General features: G+C 36.9%; 4 protein-coding genes across 4 annotated transcripts; 3 read left to right on the top strand and 1 right to left on the bottom strand.

Annotated features, from left to right (window-relative positions):
* The first annotated feature begins 384 nt into the window (after positions 1–384).
* On the top strand, positions 385–939 carry LOC128865094 (protein PET117 homolog, mitochondrial). Its single transcript, XM_054105054.1, has 2 exons — positions 385–629; positions 699–939. The coding sequence occupies exons 1-2, from the start codon at positions 538–540 to the stop codon at positions 862–864; spliced, it is 258 nt and encodes an 85-aa protein (XP_053961029.1). The 5' UTR covers positions 385–537; the 3' UTR covers positions 865–939.
* On the bottom strand, positions 931–2,257 carry LOC128865093 (splicing factor U2af 38 kDa subunit). Its single transcript, XM_054105053.1, has 3 exons — positions 1,975–2,257; positions 1,393–1,902; positions 931–1,324 (listed from the first exon to the last, which is right to left on the bottom strand). The coding sequence occupies exons 1-3, from the start codon at positions 2,016–2,018 to the stop codon at positions 1,186–1,188; spliced, it is 693 nt and encodes a 230-aa protein (XP_053961028.1). The 5' UTR covers positions 2,019–2,257; the 3' UTR covers positions 931–1,185.
* A 1,118-nt stretch (positions 2,258–3,375) lies between these two features.
* LOC128863789 (stress-induced-phosphoprotein 1) lies at positions 3,376–9,125 on the top strand. Its single transcript, XM_054103135.1, has 5 exons — positions 3,376–3,603; positions 3,677–3,959; positions 7,371–8,224; positions 8,303–8,535; positions 8,596–9,125. Exons 1-5 carry the CDS (start codon positions 3,571–3,573, stop codon positions 8,666–8,668), a joined length of 1,476 nt encoding a protein of 491 aa, XP_053959110.1. The 5' UTR covers positions 3,376–3,570; the 3' UTR covers positions 8,669–9,125.
* Positions 9,126–12,107: 2,982 nt separating this feature from the next.
* Positions 12,108–13,465, top strand: LOC128864211 (thioredoxin reductase-like selenoprotein T homolog CG3887). Its single transcript, XM_054103771.1, has 3 exons — positions 12,108–12,426; positions 12,512–12,800; positions 12,942–13,465. The coding sequence occupies exons 1-3, from the start codon at positions 12,263–12,265 to the stop codon at positions 13,101–13,103; spliced, it is 615 nt and encodes a 204-aa protein (XP_053959746.1). The 5' UTR covers positions 12,108–12,262; the 3' UTR covers positions 13,104–13,465.

Raw genomic sequence — 13,465 nt, 5'->3', positions numbered from 1 at the left:
ACAAATGTGGTGGAAGTTCGCGACGGTACCAATGATGACGCCAATTTGCCTTGGCCTAAACTTAAAAAAATAAGTAAATAAATTTGACGAATTCGTGCAGAATCACAATATCCTTCTTTCCTCTTTATCGTATAAATCAATCTATGCTTTAAAACACCCAAGAGCGCGATCACAATGTACCAGCTTACTTTACGATATTTTCAACATGGCGACAATGTGCCCACACTGAAAAAATTGCCATCGTATGCAATCAAATTTGTCTGTTATTATAAAATGAATAATTGAGTGTAGAGAGGTTGAGTACAGAACGATTAAAATTGTTAAAGCTTTCTCCCCATTCGCCATAATATCACTTGTTCTTCCCTTTCAGATTTCTTGACAGCTAAACGAGCAACACTAACAGCTGACTTTTGTTTTGAAGTTTTCATTCGATTTTTTCCTTCAAACAATTTTGTACAATTATATTTTTTCATCCTCAAAATTATCCGTTGTTAAAGAATAAAAAATATTAATATTAAAAACTTTAACATACAAAAAATGTCTGCTGGTGCTAAAATTGCTTTGGCCCTGTCCGTTGGGTTTTCAGTGAGCGTAATTGGTTATGTACATTACAAACAAAGCACTGACCGGTAATTTCATACAGTATAATTGCGCCCAGGCATTTAATTTATATATTTCAACACGTTTTGTTATTACAGCGCGCGCCTGCACGAGGGTGTGGTACGCGATATTGAACGCCAGCAGCGTCGCAAAACTGAAAATACATACTTACTCCAAAAACAAATCGACCTCACTAAACAGCTTAAGGACATGGAAGCGTCAGATAAAAATTCCGAATTAAATCAGAATTCCAACGTTCAATAACTAATTCTACTTCTTTTTTTATTCTAAAATTATATTATTAAATACAGTAATAATAAAACTCAAATCTAGTTCTAATTAATTATTGTTTTATTAGAAGGGCTCAAATTTCTTACAAGAGTTCTAAGTTGCCAGTTGGGGTTGTTTATGTATAACCATGATTCAATTCTATAATTGAATCACGATGTATAACCAGCAAATTATATATATTGTCAAGAGAATTCTTCTGTACGAATTGGTAATAAATTGAAAAATTCTTATTTCAATTGCCTTTAAAATTGTTGGAACATCAATATATATCAAATAAGTATTAATATTATCAAATCAGTAGCGTCCTTTACGGCCATCACCAGCGCCGCGACCCTCACGACTACGGGAACGGCGACGTTCACGGGATCGAGAGCGACGACGACGTGGTGAGCGGGAACGAGAACGTGATCGTCGACGTCTGGAGTACAAGTATCTGTAATAATTAATTATAAATAAATATATATTTCAACTATGATAAATACTAAAAGTTAATTTGCGCACCTCCGTAACTCTCTTGAAATTGGTTTCAAGTGCATGAAATTGCAAAATCCAGACCTGGTGCATTCACCCATTTCGTATTGACGGCAGCAGGCTTCACGAAAGTCAGTAACCGGCGACAATTCCGAGTATACCGGACGACCACCAAACCAGCGATTATTCAAATCATTCGCCGCCTTTTCTGCATCTTGTTCGTGACGAAATTTGATATACACATTTCCAACTAGGTGGTCACCCAAATTATCGCACACGTTCATCTCTTCAATCTCCCCATACTTATCCTCACATTCAACAAAGACATCTTCAAAAAAGTTATCGTAATGCTCTTGCATTTCTTCATCCGATACATTAGCCACCAAGTGGGAGCCATCTGCTGATTTGGCTGAATTTTGCGGATTCACATATAAATTCTGTAGCAGCACTGTCTGAGAAAATGTTGGTTTATTGTGAATACGGGAGCAGCGGTCCCCATGACGGCATGCTCCAATTTTAAAGTAAAACGAACAGTTTACTCTGTAATATAATGTAGGACCAATTAATAAATTAAAAATGCCCTTAGCAAAGCATTTGCACAATCACACTTACTTATCTTTCTCGGTGCCGAAAATGGACGCCAAATACTCAGCCATGCTTTTGTCGCCCTACGCAAAAACGGCTTTAAATCAGTTACACTTGTCAAATTGCCACAATTTTCGGCAATAACTTATCGTATATTCAAATTTGCCAACAGCTTAGCATAAACTTTAAAAATTTCCGGAGGAAATGTAATCGAAAAACCAACTTGAAATTATGATAAAAATACAATTTTTCTAATGCCGCTTTTTGGCTTTTGACAACTGTCAATATTACTGGTGGCAGTCCCGTTTTAGCGCAAATGTTGGCAGTAATGATTGCAAACAGGGTTGCGTGTATGATATATCCGATGAATGCAGGGTAAGGATCAAGGCGAATTTATTATACGTGACAGCAACCACATATAAGTAAAACCCTACATGTATTTGTTGTTGCCTTTGGTACAAGCATCAAGTCAAAATACAATACAATACGAATGTAAACATACCAATACATACAAACAAAGCATATCATTTTGACGTAAGCCATATCTACGGCGAAAAATTCAGCTGGGTGAATGCTGTCACCTATAATAAATCCACCTTGGTAAGGATGATAGATACAATGCTGCGCCTTCCGCTTTTGCTTTGTCGTCATGCTCTATGAATAAACAAACACAAGGAAGGGGAATTACATGTTTGTGAAGAGGAAGAGTAGACGAAAATAATAGGAATTACCAAACACAAAAACGCGCTCACACACACACACTGTTTTGTCTCGGCGTTATCCGTAATATTACAATATTATCAAGCTATTCACTGAATTTTCACATATATACAAGTTATTTTCCATTTGTTTGTTTAGCTCGTGGTTTTGTATTGAAAAGGAGCTTAACGTCAGACTTGTCGCGAAAAATAAAGTAACTGCTTTGGGAAGAGGTTACCTTCAGTATCGCTACCTTCATACCGCTGCCTTATTTTGCAGCGAATAAAAAAGCATAAGGAATAGAAATTATATGAATGGCTTGAGAACGTAGTGATTTTTTGTTTTGTTTGTCTCGAATTTGAAACGCGGAATCTTGTATTTCATCCTGCTTCGCGATTTACTCTATTATTTTTGGCTTTCATTTGTGCCTTGGAATTACCTATTCACATCACAAATAATTTATAGAATTTTACAAGTTACCACGGCGAACTATTTAAAGGTGGCGTTATTTGTTTGGTGACTCATTGTCAAAAAGATAAGATATTTTTCCGGTTTTTTTCAAGTTTCCGGTTTTCAGGGAAGAATAGTTAAAACTTGACAATAGATCACGAAATTATCGTGTTTTTAAAATCAATATCACCTTGTATGAATTCGCCTTGGTCAGCACCAATTTGACGTTGTTCAGTAAAGATGCAACTCTGTCGCAAATTTTCGAGCTGTCATTTGAGATTTCTGTGTGTTTCTTTCAGTTTCTAGAAGGCTCCCAAGTTTATACTCACAGAACACAAAAAACTTTGGAATTGAAAGTAGCACGTTTTTGAAGTACATTTTGAAATACGCATTGCATAAAAAGAAAGTGTTTTAATAACACATTAGTGCAATTACAGAATATAAAAAGCTTTCAACAACTTAGTAAGATTAGTGATGGATAAGGCGAAATTATTACTTGACTTGCAGGTTGTAAAAATTTAAAGTTTGCGCAGATTGCGAGTAAGGAATGTGCTGACTGTGATATGGTACTTTATTACAGGTGAATGAACTCAAGGAAAAAGGAAATCGAGCACTTAACGCTAACAACTTTGATGAAGCTATCGCAGCTTACACTGAAGCTATATCTTTAGATAATAAGAATCATGTGTTATACAGCAATAGATCAGCCGCATACGCGAAGGCTAATCAATTTGAAAAAGCTCTAGAGGATGCGGAACAAACAATAGCCTTGAACCCAACATGGTGGAAAGGTTATTCGCGTAAAGGAGCTGCGGAAGCGGGGTTGCTAAGATTCCGTGCCGCTATGCAATCATACCAAGATGGTAAGTGTGTGTGAGGGTGATTCATTATCGAAAAAGTCGACTGACAAGCGGGGTATAAGGTCGTAGAAACAAAGACGGTATAAGTAAAGAATACGTACCGTTCTGATAGAAACCAAAAATTCCATAAAACTATTTATTCGCATTACAATGGTATTTGTTCTCACGATAGTCGTTTCTTGTTACCAGTATTATCTGAACTTATACCCAGCCAAGGACCGTCACTCCAGCAGCATTCCACAAACATTTATAGGAATGATGGCGGATAATATTTCTTGTATGACTGATAGTTAGTGGGGCAGAAGGAAAGACCACGATTTTTATATAGGGTATGGACTGCAATTCCTAAAAATGCAACCCTCAACCACCTAGGCCCATTAGGTCTCTCGGGGGAAAAAAGGGCAAATTTTGCTAATTTTTACTTAGGTTTTGCGTGTTTTTAGTAAATGAAGACATACAGGTAAAGGTTGAAAAGTAATGTGCCTTTTTTTAAGCAGTTTTATTAAACCTTTTGGCTTATACAACTAATATTCTTCAAAATAGGACCCTTGAGCGTCAATACAATGCTGGTAGCGGTACTTCCACTGCAGGACTTTGTTTTTTAAACTCATCCGCCGGAATCGCGTTCAATTCGGCCGTCACTGTTTTTTGGATCGCCTCGATGGAGTCGAAGCTTTCTTTTCAGGCGCGGGAACAAGAAGTCCGGAGGGGACAGGTCTGGACTGTAGGGAGGGTGGGGAAGCACCGGAACCCCCATCTTGGCCAATGCAGAGGAAGGCGATGTGCGCCGGCGCATTGTCGTGATAAAGGGTCCAATTAATGACGAGGTCGGGCCGAACCCGGGCTACGCGGTTTTTCAGCCGAAGGAGCACTTCTTTGTAAAATGCCGCGTTTACCGAGCCTCCTGGAGGTACAAACTCCTTGTGGACGATGCCTCGAGAGTCGAAAAATATGATCAGCACGTTGTTCCAACGATCGCTGCATTTTCACCACTGCAAAATCTTAGCACACTTTTAAAACAGCTTTCACGCGCGGAACGATGTTAACTGCACCGCTGTTGCCAGCGAACTGGGACCGGTTTCTAGTGGAAGGGGAAGGTCCAACGATCATTTTCCCACACCAGAAGATTCGGTTGATCGCTTGGCAGACGCTCCGCGCGGGAATGCTCTTTACTTTTCAATCAAACCCTGTATATATGTATATATATACATGAAATTTATGTAGAAGGTATAATTTAATTCAACAATATTTCAAATTCATAAAATTTATTCCAGCATTGTTGTCTTCGGTGTTTTCGCGCAGAAATCTCCTCTTTGTGGGCGACAATATTTTTGCCCAGAATTCCTTTCCGCGTTTCAAAATAATCATCAATCTAACTACGGCTCGACTGTCGCCAGTATTTTTCTGTAGAGCTTTTTTTCACTTTAAAAATATATCCCCCCATTAGTCAATTCCGGCTTTTCGTAGAAAAATATTATCTGTTTGATTTGTTGTGTGTTTTTCTTATACTTCTACGATTCTCCCCGCGATCGCGTTTGACAGTTGAATGATTGCAATAGTTGGTCGTTATTGCAAGGGAATAGCCATGGAAATATAGTAAAACGTGTAAATCAATAGCAGATATGACAGTAATATAGAATAATGTATTAAAAAATGTTAATAGGAGAATCAAAATAGAGATGTAATGGGGATTATGAGTGATTATACTGCTTTCAGCCTTTTTTAAGCGAAACAAAGCAGATTCATACCCGCAATTTTGGTATTTAAAAATAACTTTTTTTTTTTAAAGAATCAGTTAATATTAAATATAAGAGTACTTTTAAACAAAAGTGTGATCTTTTAGCAGTGCGTGTATGTAAAAAACATTGATTTCATCCCACCCGTTCCGACGAAATAAGCGACAAAATGCTCACATTAAAAAACGAAAATGCTGCATAAAATAATTTTCTCGAGAATTTGTCGAATTAACATACATCATTTAAGTATAATTTCGTTATGAAGTGTATTCAATAACCTGTCATTTAGAAAAACACAAGCCTTGGTGTTCACTTTGCTTTCGACTGTGCTTAAAAACGCTTTCATTGAACAAACTCCAGCTACTACGTGTGTCGCTACAACAACAACAAAATCGTGTTATATTGTGGCTAAGGAAATTAATTTTTTGTTTATGTTTAGTTTCAAAGCTGGTCCGTATTGTGTATGGATGAATAACAGTAAATATCCTAAAGCGAATGAAATGAAATCAAGGCGAATTTATTACAGGTGACAGCAAACACATATAAGTAAAACCCTACATGTATTTGTTGTTGCGTTTGGTGCAAGCATCATGTCAAAATCAGCAAGCAAATGTAAACATACGAATGTAAACATACCAATACATACAAACAAAGCATATCATTTTGACGTAAGCCATACCTACGGCGAAAATTCAGCTGGGTGAATGCTGTCACCTTATTAAATCCACCTTGAATGAAATGATTGAATTAACTGATTCCTAAATATTTGTTGTTTGTTTGAGTACTGTAAAAATGTAGTAATAGAATAGTTGCTTAAGCTTCGAACAATTTAAGGTGAAGTGGATTTTGATTCTCGTAATATTGCTTTTAATGAATTAGAATTTTGTTTTTGTTGTTAGTGTAAGAGATTCGGCACATAACCAAACAAAACCGGAAAAAATTCTTTTCGGTAAAATTTTGTTTTTAATGAGTATACAGGGTTTAGACAGTGTGGCTGTTGCTTATTTTTCGAACAATACTCGATAACGACTGTATATATTGCATTATGAGCAATAATAACGTAATCGAAGTGGGACTAATAAGGTTTATATTTTTTAGGTGTGTCCGAAGGCAGTTATATAGTAAATCGACTTGTTGTTGCTTTTGGAGTTGTTGTAAACGCATAAACATTCCCCCTAAGTATTAGGCGAAAGTTGCTGGAGTAGCATTGTAAAGTGTATTTTTTGTCAAAAACTCGCACAAATAGTAATTTTTTGCAAAAATAAGCTTATTTTAACCGCCTTTTTAATTATGTAATTAGTTTCGCAAACGGTCAAGTAGTTTCTTGATGTTGTCGTTGTTGTTGTTGTAGCAGCCTAAACATTCCCCATACTTACATACGGGGAATGCTGCTGAAATGACAGTCCTTGGCCGGATATAAATCCGGGTCGTTCCGGCAACGTAGAACCGACTGTCGTGGAAACGTAAAGTAGTTTCGCAGATGTTATGGTTATTAAAATGCTTTATCCTTCATTATCTCCTTATCCTTCATTAGTTTCCGCGATTTCCCATTTTTAGTTTCCGTGATTTTTGTACCGTTGAAATCAGCATAAAAAAATTTATCCAACGTCTTTACTTGCGGCTTATTATGGAATATTCCTTTTAAAATAATTGATTATAATTTTATATTAACTATTAGGCTTAAAGTACGACCCGTCAAATGCTGCATTGATTCAAGGAGCTGAAGAAATTACCAGCTTATTGATACAAAATGTAACATCAAATTTTAACACACCAATGGATGTGGATCCCCAACCCCATACAGCAGAACCCAAAAAGTCTGAACCCCCGAAGCCAACGGAGCCCAATGTAGATGAGATGAACGAGGAAGAACGTAAAAAGTACTTGGCTAAGAAGGAGAAAGAGGCCGGCAACGCCGCCTACAAGAAGAAAGATTTCGACACGGCACTAAAGCATTATCATGCGGCATTGGAAGAGGATCCAACTGATATAACGTTTCACAACAATATCGCTGCCGTGTATTTCGAGCGTAAGCAATACGACGAATGTATAAAAGAATGTGAGAAGGGCATTGAAGTCGGTCGGGCAAATCGTGCGGATTTCAAATTAATTGCAAAAGCATTTGCCCGTATAGGTAATTCGTATCGTAAACTGGAAGACTATAAGAAGGCGAAAGTGTACTTCGAGAAAGCAATGTCTGAACACCGTACGCCTGAGATTAAAACTTCCCTCAGCGAGGTTGAAGCTAAGATTAAAGAAGAAGAAAGACGCGCTTATATAAATCCCGAATTGGCCGAGGATGAAAAGGAAAAAGGCAATGAACTCTTCAAGAAGGGGGATTATAGTGGTGCCGTAAAACATTACTCTGAGGCAATCAAACGCAATCCTGACGATCCCAAGTTGTACAGCAATCGTGCCGCATGTTACACCAAGTTGGCCGCTTTCGATCTGGGCCTGAAAGATTGTGAAACTTGCATTAAATTGGATGATAAGTTCATTAAGGGTTATATTCGAAAGGGAAAAATTTTGCAGGTTTGTTCAATCAATAATAATTTAAATGAACTTTTTTGTAACGAGCTAATCGTTTATGTTTTGTATGGGTGTATATAGGGTATGCAAAAATCGTCAAAAGCTTCGGCTGCATACCTTAAAGCGTTGGAAATCGATCCGCAAAATGCCGAAGCGATTGAAGGATATCGTCAATGCTCGATATCTTATCAGCGCAGTCCAGAAGACGTGATGAAGAATGCATTGGGTGATCCAGAAGTGCAACAGATTCTTAAGGATCCAGCTATGCGTGTCATACTGGATCAAATGCAGACGGATCCTAAAGCAGCTAAAGAGTAAGTTTGCTTATTTTTTGAATCCCTTTTTTTACTTATAAAATTTAATTTATTTTCCAGGCATCTGCAAAACCCAGCTATAGCTGATAAAATAATGAAGCTTATCGAGGCGGGTATCGTTCAAATTCACTGAACAACCGCTTCACGTATACAAATATAAAATAAAATAAAAAACAAAAATTAAAAAGCCAGAAGTTAACGAGTGTTGAATTCCAAGCGTTCAAAATATTGCACCAATTAAGAAACTACGCATTTCCACGTCCTCCTCACACTAAAATACAAAAGGCATATTGTATTCATAATTATATAAAAATAGAAGCAGCAATTGGCTGGATCGCTTATGCTTTCATTTACAAATTCTTTTACATAATTCAAAAGTCGTAGATTTACTTTTTACATGGCGTGTATGGCTTGCCATGAGTTTTCCTACTTTACGAAATAGATGTCTAATTTACATTAAGTACTTGAGAGAAAAAATTGAATTTCTCTAATTCAAATAAAAACAAAACAACTTGCGCTTTTATGGGGGCAAACATTTGAAACTAAAAATAAAGAAATCTGTGAATTAACGATATTTTCAATAACTTTAATTTTGGTGTTGTTCAACTGTTTCAATGGGGTACGATATGTATGGGAATTCAATTATCTTTACAAACCTACGACGTTGATTCCAATTTAAATATGCATTATTTTGGGCTATTGTGACAGTCGTTTTGAAAAAAACACTGCGTAGAACGATGCTCCACTAAGTGTTGCATAATTTTCGCTTTTAAGCTCTGGAATATCTTGCCTAATAGTACTCTTGTTCAAATTAACGTAACTTTAAAAATTTTTATTTTTCTAAATCTGTTTCATCACATTCAAAATACTTTCCCCAGTTACAAAAAATTTATGTTAACGATTTTTTCAGTCCTCGGAGACAATTCTTGAAGTCAATTTCCGAATTGACATTCAAAGCGCGCGGCTATTCGATTTTAATCTCTTTCGTATCGAATCGGTGTTCCCTGAACTAACGGGTTAGCCAGAAGTCTTATTGTGCCGGGGTAAATTGAATACTTCGAGTTACTTAATTTTTCGCTATTTCGACAAGTCGGTCTTCAGGTAATTTCTCTACCTTTTGTTTGTTTTGTTTTATATTATTAGATGGCATGACGTCGACGGTTGTCAAAATCGCAAAAAATAAAGTAACGCATTTAGAAAGGCGCCATCTTCTATATTCTACTCGCCTTGGCCACATCTTTTCACCATGGGACAACGTACCACACCAACAACACGTGTTTCCATGGTGAAAAAATTCAGAAGGTTTGACCAACAAGGATGATAAATACCAGGCTTGCTAGGGTAAAATACGGTGCACTAGACAGGGCTAGTGTACTGGGGCGGCAGCCCTTGGTCGGGAATAAAAACCCGAGTCATTCCGGTAACGTAGAACCGGCTGCCATGGGAATGTCCAGGCTTGCTCGTTAGGTATGGTGAAAAAATAAATTTTGAGAGGAACTTTGGATTCTACGTCATTCGTTTTGTATTTCACAAAGTTTAGTTTTAGCTTAGTGAAATACAAAACTAATGACGTCGGCATATCTGTCAAGTCCGCTCAGAGCCGAATAACGGTCTGCTAAGTAGTACACCTTTAAAAATCTTTTCACCATGTGTGACCAAGATTAGACCGTTAACCGACTCTCAGCGAATTTGAAAGAAATAACTGATTCGCTGATGTCATAGGGGTCATGACAGCGATTTTGATTTATGAAAGATCTGAGATTGTTTTGATGATGCACGAAAAAAATCAACACAGCCATTGCTTCGTTTCCGTCTGACCTACGACTGATTTGTCGAGTGTGGGAGTACGTGTGAAATGAGCGGGCAGAATTCTGCAGCCGAGTACCCGGTGACGTGCCAGCCGAACTTGCTCACACAATTTTGGTTTATTCCATATCAGATTGGCCAAAAATAGTAAAGTATAATCCTTGCGTGGTTCTGGTTAGCCAAGACTCCACTCAACTTAGAAAACAAAGGGGAGATGTAGGTTCCAGATTACTATATTATGTATTTTATATAAATTCCTGTTCCTATGGCCTGGAACTCACACTAGAGTGATATCGAGCCATTGAGTAAGCGAGCAAAGTTCCACTACACACCGCTTTTATATTAGTCTAACTATTCGTGAAGATATGTCTGTTGTTGTTGTTGTTGTAGCAGTAATACAAGCCCGTCAGTGTAGGGTATATCTGCGGTCGTCTTCGTCTAGCTCATATAAAGGTAGGCCCAGGAAACACGCTGTTCCGACAGGTTAGGTTCAGAGTGTTAGGGGTGTTAGATGAGTAAGATATGTCTCTTGAGCCCTGCTTGCATGATGTCAAAGATAGCATTACAGGTTTTTTTTGGAAAGCGTATTGACTTGGACTCTGCAGTTCATCTTGGACCCTTTGTTGTAGATTCTGCATCGAATTCGCCTGCTTCTCCAACCTACTCTAGATGGGAATACCGCAGACAAATCTTTTGTGAAGTGAATGCTCGGTAATCGTCGATGATCGGTGGTGATGTTACCAAATGAGTGTCCTTGCAGCAGGATCATGCTGTGATTATAGGTTCTAACTCTCTATTTGTTTGAGGCTAACCGCGCAAGTTGCAGATGTGTAGATCTATTATTATTATTGGATTTCCAACTAAGTTTGGTATTAAGAATTACTCTAAGATATTTAGCTTGTGCTGATACTGTCAGTCTGTACGATTCAGCTTGATGAATTCGAAGCTTGATACCTTGCCTTTGGTAGCGAAGAGTTAAATTTTTCTGGGACTTACACTCAGACCACAGTTTGTAGTCTAATTATTAAGTGAATTAATATTTCATCCATAATTTTGCTAATTATATTTATAGAAATAATCCATTTATTCAGAACAACTTCTGAGCCAAACTTGGTTGCAGCCACAGTGTACTGCTTGTGTTCAGTTGATTTGTCAATAGCACTCACTGGCTCGTGCAGTACCGTTTCTGTAGATCTGCCGTTTAGATAGGAGTGTTTTGATTTTGATATTCATTTGCATCCTTTCTCTAGGATGTATTCTAAAATGCGTTCAAGTGTTAATTAATTAAAAATGGGTTAATTATATATTTTTTAATAATCTATATATATTTTTGTATATAGTTTTTAATTATCCATTTTCAATATATAGATCTTAGTTATATATATACAATTATGCACAACAAACTAAATGCATTTTAATTACGTGCACTTTTGCTAAAATCCTTACAAATGTAAATAAGATATGATAAGATTTTAAAATTTCCACTTTTTCTCACGTATCACCCATATTATTTATTTCCTCATGAAGTGTTATATACTTTTCAAATCAGTTCCAAAAAGCGAATAACGCCTACTATTCCACATTCATGGAAGTGCTGAATAGTGGCTTCTGGTGTGAGAAGCCACTATTCAGCACTTTTGCCAAAAATATGGTTAGCTTCTACACATACGCATAAATTATTTATATTATATTATTAAAAAAGCGATATAAATGTTATGCAAATTATTACATAACATTAAACATTATTGTAAAATATTTCAAAGCATTGTGAAATATTAAATACGTCACTGCGTCCCCGGCAAGCCTACATTGCAACGCATGCAACCCTGAATAAATCCACTGCTATTTGCAATTTCATTGAAATCTAAAGTGACGAAAGTGTAAGATTAATTTAAGGAAAAAATATTAATTTCGTAATATAATGGCTATACCTGTGGGTAGAAATTTAACGTTTGCACTTTGCTTATTCATCGGTTTCATATTGGTGGGGAATATTAATTTTGGTGTGGACGCAGCTGAAAAAGAGATACCCGCAACAAAGTTCGGTCAAAATGTTGGTGGACCTACAATGACATTTTTATATTGGTAATGAAAGCTAATTGCTTTACCCCACGAAACCTTACATTTTTTCAAGTTTTTATGTCTTATGAAAATATGTATTTTTCCCTAGCTACTCATGTGGTTATCGCAAGGCGTTTGAGGATTACGTGAACATACTTACGGAGAGGTATCCACAAATGACAGTGCACGGTGCCAACTATGATCCGCCCGGTTTCAACATGTACATTTCACGTATTGTTTTCGCCGCAAAAATTCTGTTCATCGTAGTAATTGTCTCTTCGTTTGATATATTCGGCACCATTGGTCAACAAACGCCTGCTTGGTGGCGGCATTTGTTGGACAATAAATTGTACGCCTGTATGATGGTATTTTTCGTGGGAAACATGCTCGAGGGCCAGGTAAGAGCGTGTGAAAGAAATTAAAATAGCAAGTGGTAAATGAAAACAGATTGTTTGAACTGATAATACGACATTGGCGTTTCATCTGAAATAATGAGATTTTATATATTAAAAATAAAAAAAAAAATGTGTTTTTTACAGCTTGTTGCCTCCGGAGCTTTTGAAATAACACTCAATGATGTTCCCGTGTGGTCGAAATTACAAACTGGGCGCATACCTGCACCTCAAGAACTCTTTCAGATCATCGACAATCAACTTCAGTTCACAGAACCCATTCGGGAGAATCCAGACTTTGTTAAATAATAATTAAGCCAAGCATCCGTTTATTACATACAGATTTAGCTTAACTATGGGAATTGCTACATAGTCCAAGAAGGATTATTTCGTGTATTTTTTTAATAGCCTTGTGTGTATGTGTAATAACCAATACGGACTTGCGCTGCTGTTGGGGTAGCATATTTTATTGGGGTGGGGGATATATAAGTACCATAAGCAAATGTTTGAAGTCACATGCAGAACACTTCGCTTAAATTTAAGTTCTTTTGTTTTCATGGTTATTTGTTTTTAAGTTCAACTACTTGTCTTTCTTTGATTTATTTGTGTTAAAAAAAAACTGAAGTGTCACCAAAATTTATAAACTTAAATAAAATATAATAAAAAAATGA

The sequence above is a fragment of the Anastrepha ludens genome, chromosome 5 (genome assembly GCF_028408465.1).
Source record: "Anastrepha ludens isolate Willacy chromosome 5, idAnaLude1.1, whole genome shotgun sequence".
NCBI classification, from domain to species: domain Eukaryota; kingdom Metazoa; phylum Arthropoda; class Insecta; order Diptera; family Tephritidae; genus Anastrepha; species Anastrepha ludens.
The sequence above is the reverse complement of the archived record's forward strand: the minus strand, read 5'-3'. Positions and strand labels throughout refer to the sequence as shown.